This window comes from Pezoporus wallicus, unplaced genomic scaffold (assembly GCF_028554395.1).
Source record: "Pezoporus wallicus isolate ANWC-B61680 ecotype Strahan unplaced genomic scaffold, APGP_CSIRO_Pwel_v1 contig_8143, whole genome shotgun sequence".
Classification (NCBI taxonomy): Eukaryota; Metazoa; Chordata; class Aves; order Psittaciformes; family Psittacidae; genus Pezoporus; species Pezoporus wallicus.
The window spans coordinates 820,644-837,683 of NW_026636259.1; the positions used below are offsets into that span (position 1 = coordinate 820,644).

The 17,040-nt window shown below is 45.8% G+C and overlaps 1 protein-coding gene across 3 annotated transcripts in view; it reads right to left on the reverse strand.

Moving 5' to 3' along the window:
- The window catches only part of ACACA (acetyl-CoA carboxylase alpha), a 112,882-nt gene that overhangs the window by 83,456 nt on the left and 12,386 nt on the right, over positions 1-17,040 (reverse strand). For 2 of the 3 annotated variants that reach the window (XM_057399510.1, XM_057399512.1), the window contains exons 4-18: positions 11,263-11,395; positions 10,514-10,652; positions 10,182-10,291; positions 9,667-9,748; positions 8,933-9,031; positions 8,261-8,367; positions 7,455-7,565; positions 6,743-6,952; positions 6,029-6,199; positions 4,266-4,427; positions 3,811-3,974; positions 2,835-2,985; positions 2,244-2,347; positions 1,903-1,984; positions 631-776 (exon numbers count right to left, since the gene is read on the reverse strand). In XM_057399510.1, the coding sequence (XP_057255493.1) occupies positions 631-776; positions 1,903-1,984; positions 2,244-2,347; positions 2,835-2,985; positions 3,811-3,974; positions 4,266-4,427; positions 6,029-6,199; positions 6,743-6,952; positions 7,455-7,565; positions 8,261-8,367; positions 8,933-9,031; positions 9,667-9,748; positions 10,182-10,291; positions 10,514-10,652; positions 11,263-11,395 (1,971 nt within the window). Of the gene's footprint in view, positions 1-630; positions 777-1,902; positions 1,985-2,243; positions 2,348-2,834; positions 2,986-3,810; positions 3,975-4,265; positions 4,428-6,028; positions 6,200-6,742; positions 6,953-7,454; positions 7,566-8,260; positions 8,368-8,932; positions 9,032-9,666; positions 9,749-10,181; positions 10,292-10,513; positions 10,653-11,262; positions 11,396-13,730; positions 13,919-17,040 lie in introns of those variants that run through there. The other variant, XM_057399511.1, reaches the window with a different exon arrangement.

Sequence of the window (17,040 nt, forward strand, 5' to 3'; positions counted from 1 at the left end):
AAGTTCCAGATTTCATATAAACAAAGCCTGGTGTTACTGGAGATGACACTTGCTACACGGAACACTCAACACATGCACCAAACTGCCCGCACAAAATCATCTTGTGTCCAGCACAAAGCTGGAGAGAGCAGGAGTGACCCAAACTTTCCTTGTAATCCTGACCAGGTTCGTTGCATTTGTCACAGAAAAGAAACCAGCAGAGGGGGCAGTGGTTTACGTTCCAGAAGATGGGAGATTTACGGACCTTATGGCTCTGATCCCTGCAGGGAGTTTTGAGGGAATGCACTGAAACAGCAAATCTTGGGTCTGTTTCTGAGGCACTTGTGGGGTTTCAAGGATTTTGAAGATTTTCATATTCTGGTTTTTTTTGTTTTTTTTTAATAACCCAAAAGGGCACTTTTAAAGAACCATCAGGAGAACATGGACTCCACAAACATCCAGATCTTTGCTCTAACAGTAGCCAAGATCTGCTCTTGAGGCGAAGGCAAATTCTCCCTTTAAACTCCTCCATGCTACACCCACTAGCCCCTTCCTAGGAGAGCATTCCATTCCCAACTGATGTGTAAAGTCACCAATACACCTAATTCTGGCTTGTATGCAAATTAAACAGTGACCTTTACAGGTTGCTACCTGTCCACTTCTTCTTTCATGTAGGTAGTATAGCTGCTACCATCATAAGACAAGAGCAGTCCTCCATCACTCAGCCTGTGCACGTCCACCTCCACACAGGAGCTGTTCATGATCACCACGTAGGAATTGGGAGACTGTCGGGTCACCTGCAGGTCCACAAGAACAGTATGGAGCCCATGAAATGAACCCAGCATTTACAGCACCTTGGTTGCCACAACAGACAGTTTTCCAGCACTCCAACAGTGGGAAATGAAGGGGAACAGAGCCACTTGTTCTTATGTTAGATGGGAAAAGCATAAGAATTTGGGATCACAAGGCCAAGCATTTAGCAGTCGAGAGATGCCAGAACTAATGCTGTCCATTAATCTTGATTAAATCCTTTCACACCTATGCATTAATAGTACAGGATTGATTATGCAATCATATACCATTTCTTCACCCTGATCTACATACAAGGCACAGTCATGTACTAATATTGCCTAATGAACGAGAGAAGTAACAAGAAAGAGACTGTCTCCTGGAGAAAGCAGCTAAAGCTCTCCCTGGAGAAAGGCATCCTACCACAGCCTCTGCCACAGAGCTCCTGCTTGAAGCTGGGTAAACACTTAGAGCACCCTTTAGTGCTGTTCAGTGCCTCTCACCAAAGGGGTGCCAAAATACAATCCTGGAGGTGCAGAATCTTTACAGCTGCAAAAAGCAGTGCATGGTCATGTCACTAAAAGCTGCACTGTAATAAATTTGCCCAAGTAAGCTCATTGAGATTGCACAGGCAATCTTCAGTCTAGTATTTCCTAACCCTTGTACACTCGGTTTTGAAACCTCTCAACAGTGTTTCTAACATGGTCTTTTTGCACACAGCAATGAAAAAGCACCACTAAAGGGAAAAAATACTATAGATTCTGGTCATGCTGATGAAACTGGGCTCAAAACACCAACAGAATAGATCTACATGTTCGGAGACATCAATTGAAAGTTCTGGTCACCCAACAGGCAGTATTCTTTGCCAATCACAAAGTTTTCTCCACCCTATTCAGACCATGTCTTGAGCCTGAAAGATTAAAATGACCCTGAAAGATATTGCAATGGAAAGACATGATGGGATATCATCACAAGGGAGAGAGTACTGATTGCCCAACCCCACTAAAGCAGAGAAAATGAACTCTGCACAGATTTAATTCCAGTAATTATACATTACAAAGATTAAGCAAGAACAGCACAGGCATTCCCAAGTAAAAGAGACAAGAGGATGGGTATCCACACTGTGCATCGTACCTTCAGCACATACTTCCGTCCTTCATAGATGAGTTCCACATCCACAGTGTTCAGCAGTGTATGAGCAGGCAGGACTTGGCCCCTTGAAAGTGAAGTATAAAACAAAACTGGTCTTTTAGAAGCCATCAAACTGCTACCAGGGGCCCAAATAGGTTCAAGGATGCATGCAAGAGTTTGGAAAACACTAGCAGAGAGATGGGAACAAGCTTTTAAACCGTCTCTTCCTAGAAGAGTCTACCAGAGAACAGTCAGCAGACAACAAGCTCTGTGTATTTCTGGACTGGACCTGAATCAAACTTGTAAATCACAGCTCATGACTATTGGCTTCTCAGCAATTTTACCTTTCTAGAGAGTGCAGGAAGTTGGAGACGCTGTTGCGAAAGCTCACATCAGCCACGTGCAGAGCTCCACACACCACACCCAGCATCGTATCAGGCCTCTCAGCCTAGAAAGGAAGGGTACACAACACCATTCCATCTCCTTTAGCTTCAGTCCATTCTGGACAACCACTTGCAGAAACAAGTAATCTCAGCTTTATTTCTGGTTCACGGCCAACCTTTCTTAATTGACAAGGAATCCATGCAAGTACAAATAGAAGCAATTACATTTGTAATTCCTTCAAAGAAAACCACACTTCTGAATTCCTGGATCACACCTTGAGGCTCCACCTACATGTCCCAAACTGCAAACCAAAATACCAGCCTTAATTCCCACATACACTAAGATGCTTTTCTGGTCAATCTCATGATGGTTGAGGAGTTGTTTGCTATGAATAAGAACTAAAGCAAATGAAAATATTAATTTATAAAGCAATAAGCAGAAATTAACCACTCCTAAATCCTTATCCTCTTGCAACCAGCATGCACCAAGCTTGTCCTCATGCCATTTCCCTTCTCACTCCAATCTGTAGCCTGTAATGGAAGCAGCAGCACCTGAACTTTCTCAGCGATAAGTCGATCCAACCAGCCCGTGTCAATGCGGTTCTGCTGGAAGCTTTCTGTTTCCAGGAGTTTAATCAAGTACTCCACAGTGGTTCTGAAATCCCCTCGGATGGACAGCTCCTTCAAAGCCACTACCATGTTTCTGAAAGAGAGAAGAAAACCTATTATCTATCCCGTACTAACAGCAACAATGTGCAAACTGGTTAACTTCAGGTAGCTCCCCCTATGAGCTGCTGGGGAAAAACAGTCTGAAGGTAACAGCAGAAGAGCGTGTGCACTGGACCAAGATCCCGTATAACAAGCTTGGGAATGACAGAATGTTAATTTCCTTCAATCTGGTGCAGGTGGGAACGAGAGCAGCTCAGCCAGCCAAGATATAGATCAGGCGTTCCCACTGTTACCACACAGGCATTTACCACATGTCAGGAGCGTAGATAGGACAGACAGATGTGGTCTCCATCCCACAAAGAACAGAAGAGAGAAAAGGCTACGGATACAAACAGAGCCTAGATGACAGGTCAGACAGTCCCGTCTTGTGACTGGATGCTTCCTCATTCCACACGACAAAAGGATGCTCGGTGGTTTATAAACAATTATAAGGCACTGGCCTAACAAGTTATCAGTGTTTCTCCTTTTAGAAGCCTTCCACCACCCAAATGCTTTCTAGGAAGGACTTCAACACAACAGTAGCTGCACCATATCCCAGCAGTAGGCACACAAGGCAGGAATGAAACAGAAAGATAAACTATAAAGTAAGCAAAAAGTGTAGAAATGTAGATGCAACACAGTGTAACTGCAAAGCAAGACAGGATGAGAAGCCTGACCATGCTGTGGGAAACAAGGCAAAGAGAGAGAAACTTCAAACGCCTACAAGTACGGAAGCAGCCTTGTTTTTCCATGGCACTTTGGATCAAAGAGGACAAAACCAAGCAATTCCCAAGGTTCTCCCACTTTTCTGACTACTTACGAGATGGCTTCTTCCCGGTTTTCTCCCCAAGAGAAGCAGTGACCAAATTGAGAATCAGCAAATTCATGAAGCCCTCCTGCAGCAGCCACACTGAAATAGCCCCAGACATTCTTATTGCTGCGGAAGTTCAGTTCCTGAACTGTTCCAGAACTGGGCTTAAATCCCTGTAAAGACAGACAGACATTGCTATACACCCTAAAGAAAAAGTAAATAATCCAGAATTAGGGAAGTAATCAGAGTTCTGAAGGCCAGAGCACTTTTGTGCTGCAACATCACATATACACAAATAAGTTCAGGCTGTGTCTAAACAGAACCATCAGCTAAATGAGATAAAGGAAGAATGCTTTATATTTGCTGCCAAAATGTTCAGCAGGGAGCAGCAGCAGGGATTGAACCTCAGTGTAAGGCCCCAGTTCTCAGCATGTGGTCAGTAACTACGAGTTTAAAGCACCCACCTCATCAGGATTCTCACTAGTGATACGTGCAGCGATGACATGGCCGCGGGGACAGGGGACGTGAGCTGAGTTCTCAAAGTCAATAGATCCATCTCCCCATGGAGAAACACCATACATCATTCGGATATCCTTGATCCTGTGGAGGGGAATCCCCATGGCAATCTAAGGAAAAATATAATACAAATAGATAAAGACACATATAATAATAGTGATTATGATTATGCAAATAATAAAGTACCGCTAAGTAAGTTTCCCTCCTTGCTGAGAGGGCCTATTCCTTGAGGAATTAACTCCAACTCTGCAGAAGCTGATGCTGCGGTTCCAGTAGAGCAGATACACACACATGCCTGTTTTCTGGTCTCCACTGACACGTCTTGGAACGTTCATACTTCTCAGGACAGCTGAGCTCAGTGTAATATCCACCTTAAGCCCTTCAGCCAGTATTTTCCATTGAGTGATTAAAAGGCTCCAGAGAGAGCTGGCCAGGGCTGGCTCAGCTGAGGATGGGCACACATAAGGCCTGTTATATTAAGGTCCCCATGAGACAGAAGGCTCCTAATTGTCAACTTGCTTCACAAAAAAATTTCAGTGCTTAAAGTTGATCTAGTCATAGAATCATGGAATGATTTGAGGTGGAAAGATAATCCAGTTCCAACCCCTTCTGCCATGGACAGGGATACCACACACCAAACCAAGGCTCTGTCCAAATTGGCCTTGAACACTGTCAGGGATGGAGCATTCACAACTCCCTTGAGCAACCTGTTCCAGCACCTTACCTCCCTCACAGGGAAGAACATCTTTATATCTAACCTAAACTTCCTCTGTTTCAGTCTGAACCCATCACCCCTTGTCCTATCGCTATAGTCCCTGATGAAGAGTCCCTCTCTCCACCATCCTTGTAACCCCCTTCAGACACTGGAAGCTGCTCTGAGGTCTCCATGCAGCTTTTCTTCTCCAGGCTGAACAGCCCCACCTTTCTCAGCCTGTCTCCCTACGGGAGGTGCGCCAGCCCCTGATCATCCTCATGGCCTCCCCTGGACTTGTTCCAACAGCTCCATGTCCTTTTTATGTTGAGGACACCAGAACTGCACACAGTGCTGCAAGTGGAATCTCACAAGAGCAGAGTAGAGGAGCTTCTCTTCACACTCCTTTTACCTGAAGCAGTCCAGGAGAAACAACTAGAAAATAACCTCTCTTTGCTTTCCAAATCAGAAAGAGCCAAACAGCAAGGCCATAACTTAGCGAAACAGTTGTAATAGGATGGATGCATATACATCTATATATATATACACACACACACACACACACACATATACATATATATACATTGGAATACTGAACAAAGCTTTGCTCCAGCCATAAAAGATCAATGCCAAGATGAGAGAGTACCAAAATGAGCCTTTGAATTATTGGGTGTTCTGTAGAGGGGGACCAAAATAGGCCTTTGAATTACTGGGTGTTTTGTAGAGGAGGAAATGTGGACATGCCATGTATCACCTATCCGCACATGCAGATATAGGCCATGTTTAGGAGAGCTCTCTAACACTTGGCTTTATATTCTCTCCTCTATCAGTACCACAATCTATTAATCTGCAGCGTGAGTCTGTGATGTGGTTTTAACACAGAACTCTGACTCAGAGAACAATCCACCCCCCTGTTTTATTAAGCCTTCAGCAGAACAGGTTTTTCATGCTTGGGCCTCTTCATACAGTTTGAGTACTTCTGAAAGCCTCCAGGAGCCAGGGCCTGGGCACTTGACTCACCTGAAGCTGCGCTGCAGGCAGATTGACATCAGCCACCATCTCTGTGCAGGGGTGCTCCACTTGCAGGCGGGGATTCAACTCCAGAAAGTAGAAGCTGCCATCCTGGCTGTACAGGTATTCCACAGTGCCAGCACTCACGTATCCCACCATTTTGGCAAGCTTCACTGCACACTAGGATATAGGAAAAGGAGCATTTGATTTCCAGACCCTGCGCTCAGTTACTGCGCTCTGTTCATCCATTCCTCCCACTTCAGACTTTTTGGCTGGCATTCCAAAACACCCAAAAGCTTGGAACAGGCCTAAAAACTGCTCAGAGAAAAGCACGTGGCACAGGAGCTTTGGTTTACAAGTTACAGAAGCCAGAGTTTGAAGCAAATATTTATTATTCAGCATCAAACAACTCATGTAACTCTTACAGCTTGCTTTTAATGTGACAGCTGTGGAGCAGCCTTTAAAACGCATGTACCCCAAAAATAGGAGAGAAGTGTGGTTTAAATGTTTTTTGTCATATTATTTCATGGTGGACTCAGTTTTGGAATGCGAGTCCCATTGGGAATGTGAGTCCACACTAACCAGTGTGCGACACACAACCCTATATTGCTCCTATAGAAGATTCAAGAGTGCAAAACTCCTGATGATGTCAAAAAATACCCCTAAGTCCTGCCTGATTCTGGAGCCTCACAAGGCAAAGAGAACCTGCAGAGCCCCCCTCACCTGTTCCATGTGCTCAAACACCACCGAAGTTGCAATAGAAGCAGGTGCTTCCTCAATAATCTTCTGGTGCCTGCGTTGCACGGAGCAATCCCGGCCAAAGAGTGAGATGGCATTGCCGTACTGATCCGCCAGGATCTGCACCTCCAGGTGCCGGGACTGCTTGGCCAGTCTCATCACAAAGATTGGAGAGCCTGGGACTTCAGCTTGAACCTACAGCAGAGACAACACAAATACACTGATCATTTCTTGTAAGCACCTTAGTCACAATCATCCCAATTGATTTTTTAAGCAAGGAACAGCCATAATGCTTCCCCTGGGCCACCTAAGGCTGAGAATACACTTTGTTCACTTGTATACAATTACAGTACCACTTCCTTTCCTCTCACCTTTCCTAAGTAACTCACAAGCTAAAAAAGGCACATGTCCCTCAACACTTCTGAGTTACATTGCTCATGCCCGCCATTACTTGGATTTCTTCAGCACCTCCAGTAAAGTCTGGGCATTTAACAACTGTACTGGATATGCAGATAGAGTGAAATCCTGTCAACATACAGAGCAAAGAAAGCATGAACTCATGATTCAAAGTAGCTAAACATGCTCTGACACATAACGCAGTCTTCTTCAGCTCTTTAATGTTTCTGATACAGGGGTCTCAGAATCACCTAACCTGAGCATTCAGAACAAGACAGCACAAATCAACGGGAAAAGTTACCTGTCTGAATAGGTTGGGGAAGTCATCTGCGTTGTTAACCTTCCTAATTCCTTTTCCTCCTCCTCCTTCAGAAGCCTTGATCATGACAGGGTAGCCAACCTCCTCAGCAGCCTGACCAAGATGGGCAGAAAAAACATGGGTAAGTACAAAACGGTTGAAAAGATCTTTATTTTGCTGTTGATTTGTGTCCAAGCTTCTATGCCTGCCTATTTAGTAACCAAGACATGACTGGGACAGAAACCAAATATCCCAGTTTGAGAGGATGCCTGAAGTTGGAAAAAGGAGCAGTGCTTTTGTGACTCTTGCTTCTCAAAGCGATTACAAAATCTTTTGTCATTAAATTCACTAACTCACAGAAAAGCTTTTGTAAAAGATGGGAAGTCGTTGCACTGGGTAACACAAAGATCATGTATCCCACTCCCTTCCTTCACAAAGGAAGACTCCCAAATCCTGCATTGTGCCAGCAATATTTCTTATTCCAGAAATCTTCCTCAAAGAGAAACTCAACAAAAGATGAGATCAAGTATGAGGCCATGGGTCATTATTAAAAACACCTCCTTCCTGCATTAACCAAAAACCAGAAGAGTCCTTAGTGAAATACAACTCTGGTTCCGTATCTTGTCTCTCTCCTAATTCCCACCTCATCCTGCAGGCTGGGTCCATGTGAAAGATCACTTTCCAGATTCCAAGGCTCAGCTCTGTGAGGCTGACAGCCTAGTTCTAGTTTGTCCTCCCGTTACAAATACATCAAACCTCCAGCTCTCTCCAGCAAGACCTCAAATACCTCCAGACCACCAGCCACCCACCCGCAGTCCATCGTCCGCGTCTTTCACGTAGCCTTTTTCATACAGCTCCTGAGGAACATTGAGGATTCGCTTCTGCAGATCATTCTCCTGCCAGTCCACTCGAAGACCTGAAATAAAAGCAGCATCTTCTTAGCTCGAGAGAACTCACACAGCAGACATGAGTGAAACAAACAGCAGTCAAACACAGCCACAGCAGAAACAATCCAGTTCCACAAGGAACTGGTCTGGAAGCATTTAGAAGAGAGAGAATGCAGAATGCAAAGAGATATTCCTGCTTCCTGGAGAGCAGATGCAACAAGTTACATCCTCTTTCATTTCCCCTGTGTAATTCTGTTGCCATTTACAGTCTTTTCAAACTGCATACTGCTTCCATGGAAGTAGAGTATTGGCCATGTGCTCCAAAACTACACACTCCATGCTAGAAGACTGCAGAAACGCCAGAAACTGCAGCTGTTCTGTTAGAGCTACAGCCCATTACACAACATGGAAATTCTGCCTGGCATACCCATATATATCACAGTAGCTAAGCCTCAAGTACAGATGTGAAATTCTAAACAGATGGAACATCCTTTGGAACACCTTTTTGTGCAGAGACACTTCTTACAGATGAGATGTGGGGAAGAAAATATTACTAGAATGATCTTGATAAGCACATGGCAGTTTCCTTCTTACCACTGCCACTCCAAGGAAGAGTTGGAATGCCAGCAGTCTGTGCCACTATGGAAGAAGCAATTTTATCTCCTAAGGCCCACATTGCTTGGCTTGGAGGACCTGCAAAGAGCAAAAACAACACATGAGAAACACAAGAGATAGCAGCCATTAGGCAAACATCCAGAAGTCTAATCTAGGTTTCATGCCTATCTTTAAACATCACACGTGTCCAAAACTTTACCTAACATGCAGATTCATGTGGTTCAGGGGATGAGGCTTACTGCACCAAACATCTCCAGCACTTAGTTAACTACACTGCTAACCAGATCACAGACTTCATGGACTGTCCATGGAAAACTCCACTCTTTCCAGAAACCCTGACTACAAACACCCTCTTCAAAATGACAATAGGGACATTCAGCTTGTGAAACAACCTGCTTTAACAGGAATCTTTTGTGATTTTGTATCCACAATAGTCAAAGGTGTGTTGGAGAACTTGCCAATTCTCCCATACAAGAACTAATTCCCAGCATACGTCCAAACCTCATCCGTTTTCATTAGCCTCAGTGACTGGTAACAGAGTACACCATTAGACAGCACAGTGTGTTGCTCTGACTACTGTAAAGAACGTATCATTCACCTTGCACTTGTAAACCATCCGTCATGGCTCTCTTTTAGACTCAGGATTTTCTCCCCCTAAACTTCTCCGTCTTAAAATAGGGACCAGACATTAGATCAGAAGAGTATATCCTCACCCATGAAAGCAATCCCATTTTTGTGGAGAAGCTCTGGTAGTTTAGGGTTCTCAGATGCATGTCCCCAGCCAGCCCACACAGCCTGCAGAAGAAAATAGCATAATTTACTCTTTGTTTTAGAAGAACAAGTGGAAACAGGAAGCATGCAGATACTTAACATCTTTCTTTTCCCCACTGGAAACAACCTCATAACATTCAGAAGCCAAACCAGTCCCCTGAACTACACGGTAAGTTCAGTTTAAAGGGCTACTGCCTTGCATCTTGTAGACAAGTCAAAGAAGGCTGCTGCAGGAAGCTGTCGAAGAGCAACTAAGTGCAAGGAAGCAAAGGGCTGAAGGGAACCTTCCACCTCCTGCAGGTATTCATGCTGGGAAATCCACTGCACTGTAACAAGCATTGTGCCCTTTGGTGCTAGCATAGACCTGTGATTTCAATTTCTTTGACCTTTCTCCCCAGAGAGAAGACTGCTTAGTATGTTAGCTCCTGTTTTGAGAAGTACTTTTGACCCTTCTCACCTGCACTGGAATCCGCTTCGCAATATCAAGAATGAGTTCCACATTTGCATAGTTGTTATTGTTTGGTCCTCCTGGAACTGGGACGTAGTGATCTGCCATTTTAATATACTCTGCAAACACAAAGAAGGGCTCTTTTAGGTTGCAAATCTAATAAACGGGACTTGTTCTAAAATTCCCTAAATGGAACGGATGGAAGTACTCCACCTCCTCCCAGAAGGATCAGTTACTTGCCAGAATGGGACGTGATGCACGGACAAACACTGAACTTCTTGGGGGCACAGAGGTCTGTGCTAGGAGAGGGTGCTGCACCTTCAGTGGTCTTCAGAACTCACCTGCGTTTGCTTTCAGATCCTCAGGAGTCACCATAACAACAAATCTGATGGCCCGCTCATTTCGAAACATCTCGTAGGACCACCGGCGGATGGACCTCATGCACTTCACCGCTGCAATGCCATTATTTGCTATCAGCACCTGAGCACGTTAGAAGCAGGGATGAAACAGAGTCTAAACACCACCAAATGATAATGAAAACGGTTCTCTGCAGACTCTGGGTCCAGTTCTGGGTCTGTGCAGTTTCCTTGGGCAGCATTCAATTCAGCAAGAACATTTAATGACCCATCAGTCAAGTTAGAAAGGGGTTCTTGCTTGACCTTAAAGACTTTAATGTATTATGTCTCATTTGGATTAAAGAGCAGAAGGACACAGGAAAATAGGTCTAACATGTACCTAAAACTTCCAATACCTGATAAGAAGAGACCTCATCCATTAAATGATATTTCTAAATACATTCGTCAGTGTTTTTCCAGTCTACTTTTGTTACAGCTCTCCATAAATCCTTCTGTAGCTGCAGAAATGCTCAACCCCTCACTCAATTTTTCCCCCGTCACACTAAGCTAAAACAATGGGATGTTTATTCATCACACAGAAAATGAAATGGGAACACAAAGGTTACAGGCACAAGCACAACTTTCAAGTTCAGGAATATTAAGCTTGGCTGTCCATTGGTGATACCTTCTTGAGAGACACCCTAGCTCAAGGGAAGGGAACACAACGCAATGTGCTAAAGAGGTCAATAATTTACCTTTTCAATAACCTTATTCCCTCCGAACCGAGTAACAAATTCTGCTGGAGAAGCCACAGTGAAATCCCGCTGCACATCAACTTTCTTCCTGTCCCGGCCTTGCTTCACAAGGTGTAAACCAGACATGCTGGGCCTAGGGAAATTGTGGGAGACAGAAAAAGGCAACTTGGCAGCGCAGATGTACACAGATCATTGTAAAGTTCCCCCTGACCATATTCCCCAGGCAGAGAAGCAGATCACTCCTTGCCTCCAGGCCACCAGGACCTGGTCCTCAGCTTTTACAGGGATGACTGGTTAGGAAGGAGGGATGAACAGTGCGAAGGTATTTAAACAACTCAGTGCTTTGGGAAGACCCAACAGCAACCAAGGGGGTCAGCGCTATTAGAGGAGTGGTGCCACTGCAGCATCAGTCCCCAGGAGCCAGGCAGGCCCTGCTGGCTGCCCCTGGGCCACGGGAAACCCATCAGGAACCTCTGCCCTGATCAGCTGCTGGAGAGCTGCTACCATTGAGCAACACCACAAGGAGGGCATGATGCAAAAACCAAACAAGGACACATGCAGCATCTAGAGATCTCCCTTCATAAGCACAGCCACCGAGGTCAGGTAGCTGAGAGCTGTAACTGTGGGGATCACTGCCCCACATGAGGTTTGGAGCAACCCAGCTGCAATGAGCTGCTGTTACAGGTGTTTTGTGACAGCCTAAGAGGAAACAGGCAGAGTGCCCCTCACTTTTCCCCATAAATACGTTACAGCCTATGAAGATTTACCCATCTGGAATGCAGACCCTCCTTAACTCTGCAGCAGTAACGTGTGTTTTGACTGAGAAATCTGCTGATGAAAGAAGCCTTGGTCAAACAGTAGCAAATGTCCGGTTAACTCCAGATTCTTCTCTTACGCATGTTTCCTCTGAGCAATCACAGTGCTAAAACAGCCTACACCTTGCATTAACAAGGAAGATCTGGACCCATGTCATCTAGAACAACCTACTCAAAAAGCTATGTGCCAAATCTGGTATAACCAACCATGAACTGTATGAGAAGGAAAGGTGCCATTTTCAGGTAAGGCAAGATGAATGCTCAGATCTGACCATAAAGACATGCCAATCTATCCCATACAGGACGAAGCAGGTTCCTCCCTTCTACTGTGGCAAACCCTGATTTTGTTTTTAAGGTTTTCCAGAACAACAAGAAAGCAGCCCTTGAAGCTCAGACACATCAGTCTTTCTCTCCCATGACAAACGGCCATGCCCGACTTCAAGTTGAGTCTTGGTATAAGTGAAAACCTGTTTTATGCAGAGTGAAAGCGGCCTTGAAGCGATCCCTGAAGCCAAGAGTGGAGAAGGTAACAGGGAAACAAGATCAGTGGGGTGATTTTAAAGCACGCTACAAAAACAGATGCGAGCCTGGGATATTCAACTGGCTGCACACCCAGTCCAGTAACCTGCTAGGCTGATACAAAGAGAAAGGCACAGACCAAGTGAGGTGCGCAAAGCTTCTCCCCTGTGTTACTTTCCCTTCTTCTTAACTGCACTTTCAGAGATAAACACCATCAATGAACTTAAAACTTGTCGCTATCAGCAAGAGTTCACAGACTGCTGTAATAAGTTCAGGAATTCAAGGAGAGGAGCTAACAGGCAAGAAAAAGAGGAAAGGTGCAGTTAAGGTTGAATTTCTACTAAATTTGTGTGTTTAAAGAGGGTCAGACTCTATGTCAAGGAGCACAGTCCAGTGAGAAAGGTTTATTCACTGCAGATTTATTGAGGGCAGTCACACCAAAAACAGGAATAAGAGATCAACATCCTGGGGTCAGAATGTGTGAACACACATGAATAGGAACCATCCTGCCTGTAGTAATTTCTACTATACACACAAAGATACTGCTCCAGCTCAAATGTCAAAAGAACCAGAGGTTCGTCATCCAAAATAATGCACAAGCACTTGTCCATGAGCAAGTAGAGTTCAGTTTCGTTTGTGGCAGCAAACATATCAAGAACATTAGCTGTATTTACCAATAACCACTGGCTGCACATTGTGTCAAAACAGGAGAGGCGATTCTTTTTCTGCAGGGTAAGATGAGGCAGAAGTTGGGCAGCGCAGCAAAAAGAACACTGAGCTCTAAACAAAACAGAATAAATGCTGAGTTGAGCCATCCCTCCTAATCACCAGCTCACAGATGCTGTGTTTTGTTAGGCAAGACCTTCCAAAAGACCCACCTATCCTTCAGAGCTGACAGAGCAGGAAGTCATGCAGAATCTCCAACTCTTTTAACACTGATTCCCCCACTAAAACGTATTCTAGCATCCTGCTTGGAGACTGCATGCACAGATACCTCAAGGTAACTGGCAAGGTTTCAAAGGATGAAATGAACATGGAAAAACAGCAGTATGCATTCCCAGTCTGGAGTGGCATTCCCACTTTTTGTGTATCCTTATGCTGCACCGAGGAGACACTCACATCCGTAACTCTTACCTTTGCAGCATGTGATACCTCATCTCCTGACTCTGCTCTGCAGAATCCTCCATGCTGTCTCAGTGAGGGAATGAACAGATCTGAGACTCGCTTACGACTCCTCTAGTGCTGCTGCTGCTATTTGATTCTGAGAGCCCTGCAGCTCAAACCCCTGCAGGAGAAAGCTGCAAACAGCCTCTTGCACTCGGTGCAGTTCTCCTTCAAGCCGCGGCGCTTCCCAGATTGCTTCGCTCTTTTAACCTTTGTCCCTTGCTTTCCACCACCCCTCTCTGTGTGTGAGCCGCTCTCCTGTGACGCAGCACGCACAGTGCAGGGAGCAGCTTCCCCCTTCTGCATTCAGAGGAAAGCAGCTAATCAGGAAAGAGAGAAAATGAGCTACAGGTTACGCAACCAGGCTTAACGCCCAGCACCGCTGCTGCAGCCCGGGTGATGTGCGGCGGCTCCCGCAGGCAGCGGTGAGCCCCAGCTCCTGCTCCCCACAGCAGAGGTCATGCAAGGAAGTGGAGACGGCAGGGTTGTCCCCATGTGCTCCCTCAGCATCCAGAGAAACCGACATGCCTAGATGGGAGCAGGCACCTCACTGCAGACAGCAAAGGAGCAGCACAGGGGCTGGTCTGCCCAAAGAATTCAAGCCACACGTAGGATTTAATAGCGCATTTCCAGGAGGGGTGGGGAGGTGGCAAGGAAAGCAATTCCAGAGGTGCCAAGAAGAAAGTCAGAGGCACAGTTTGCACAGGTACACAGGGCACAGTAGTGATCCAGCCAAGAGACAACAGAACACGCTGGGCACCAGCTTGGAAGCTGGGAGACCCGGACAAGTCACAGCTTCTGTGCCTCTGTGTCTCCACCTCTAAAATGGAAACGAGATTCCTCCAAGTGCTATCAAAATAAAGGGTTCCAAGGTTCAATAACATCATTGGAGAAAGGAATAAAGTTTGCTCAGCACTGAGCCCATGTGAATACATAAACTACAAGTTTGGGGGTAGGGCCAGGATAAGGACGATGACTATAGCAGTACAGCGAGGAGCAAACCTGGCCTGGAACTAGACACAGCAACCGGGCCACATTTCTCTGTTCCAGTGGAGGGCCATCTGCAGGCAGCACAACTTTTATTCCATAGCACACACTCTTGGAACATGTGTGCATCACCCAGGAGAGGATCGCTTAAAAAAAGGAACAAGGAGGAAAAGTGTCACATTCACATGATGACAGCATGGAACCCTGAGGGCAAGGTAAGGTCACTACAGGGGACAGGGAGCTAAGGACAGCAGACAAAATCAGCAACGACCAGCATGTGCCCGATAAAGTGTAAGCAAAACAACCCTCCGCAGATCCAGTTTCCTCAAGCTTTGTCAGCAGAAGGGTAAAGGGGACAGCGACACACTGTGGTAGTGAGAGCGGAGAGAAATCACCAGAGACAAGACACAGGGAAAGAAGAAACAGAAAACCCCAACGTTATATATCTACCTAATAACTAAATGGCTCTCTCACCTCTCCGCCTTTGTTTCTACTTGAAGAACTGCTCAAACTATCCAACTTTCCCATTTAACTCCTTTTAAAACAGCAGTATGCAAGAAAAATCAGCACTGGCTCCACCTTGAGGGGCCTCTGGCCACAGCACTCACCCAGGGGTGCTGCAGACCCTGCTCCCACACCCAGCAGGCACAGATGGAGCCATGACACTCTGCTCTCCCCGGTTCTCCAGGCTCCCACTTCCCTTCACCTCTGCAGGGAGGCCACCACAAACCCACCATTCCATCGGGTCCAAAGAAGCCATCATAAGGACTGAGAATCATGAACCTACAGACTCTGCTTGAGAAAATCTGTGTCACCTTCTCTTCTGGTTCCCATCACATGAGACCAGCAAAACCCAACCGATGCTCATAGAATCCAGTTCCAACCCCTGCCATAGGCAGGGACACCTTCCACTAGTACAGGTTGCTCCAAGCCCCATCCAACCTGGCCTTGAACACTGCCACGGATGCAAGCAGTAAATGTTATATTCCATCATTTTCAAAACAAAACACTTGCATGATCTACAGCTCTGTTACATTTCCTCTGGTTCTGATCCTGATTTGGTTAAAATTTGTACACAGTACAACTGAAAGGTTATTTTTCAGGCTTCACAAAAGCAGTTTCCCAAATACCTGCTCCAAAAGCCACACCCACAGCCCCAAACCCAAACAGTGTCTGAGCATTGTAGCTGCAAGGAAACAAATCCCACACGTACACACACAGCTTGACGTTACAGGAGCAGCTTCAGCACTGCTCAAAGCCATTCATCCTACCTCCTCTCAGCTGAATTCACTGCTGGGAAATCAACAGCCACGATTTGCTGCAACATCCCTGCACAAATATGCTACCCCAGGATGTTGTTCTCATACAATACTTACCATGGAACATGCACACTCCCTACAAACCTCATTTCCTAAACGTAACACTACTCAGAGCTCAAAAAGCAAATAGAATATGAAAACCATCCCCCTCTTCAGTCCCTAGGCCTGCTGGCAGACAAAGGGGAAGCCTGTGCAGCTCTCTCCTGTTCTAGCCTCCAAGACAAAAAGCATCTATCAGAGCCACATACCTGACGCACATCGCAGCCAGGAGCCTGCATTGATCCCAGCACTGCAACATGCCAAGTGCCATCAGTGACGTAGCGGTTTGTTCCAAAGGCAGTGATGCATCAGCTGCCTTGTTTGAAAGGCAGCCTTCAGGAGGCTGCAGCACACACACACACCCTGAGAATGGACTATTTTTTCCCCCTCTGGATTTGGCCTGCAAAGGATGTGGGGAGATGGCAGCAGCACCATCAGTTTGGGCTTTCCGTTTCGCAAATATGTAAGCTCTGATGTGAACATATATCTGATCTGGGCGGTAAGGCTCGAGCCAGCTGGAGCATCCACAAGATCTGCTCCTGTTTTAGATCTGCCCTTCCAATCGATTTCACAGAAAGGCAGGGAGAAAGAGCAAGGACAGGCACAGTGTGGTAAGGAATGCAGAATTCCAGAGCTGGACTAAATGGCTCACTCTGTCTCGGGCAATAGGCACTGGGAGGCAGCAAACTGGACCTATTCAGAGACAGCGTTCACCCGTGATTTTAAAGAGACAGAGCAGCTGGCTTGAATGCAGACCCTGATGGGTATCAGTGCTTCAACCTATAAATCAAGGACAACAAAACTCAACCCAACTCTGACAAAGGATTGAGCACAAGGATTTCAGGAAATTAAATCAAGGATGCACCACAAAAAAACAAGCTCAGCCTTCTCCCTACTCCTGGCTAAACAGCTCCACTTCCCTGCTAGTGCAGGTT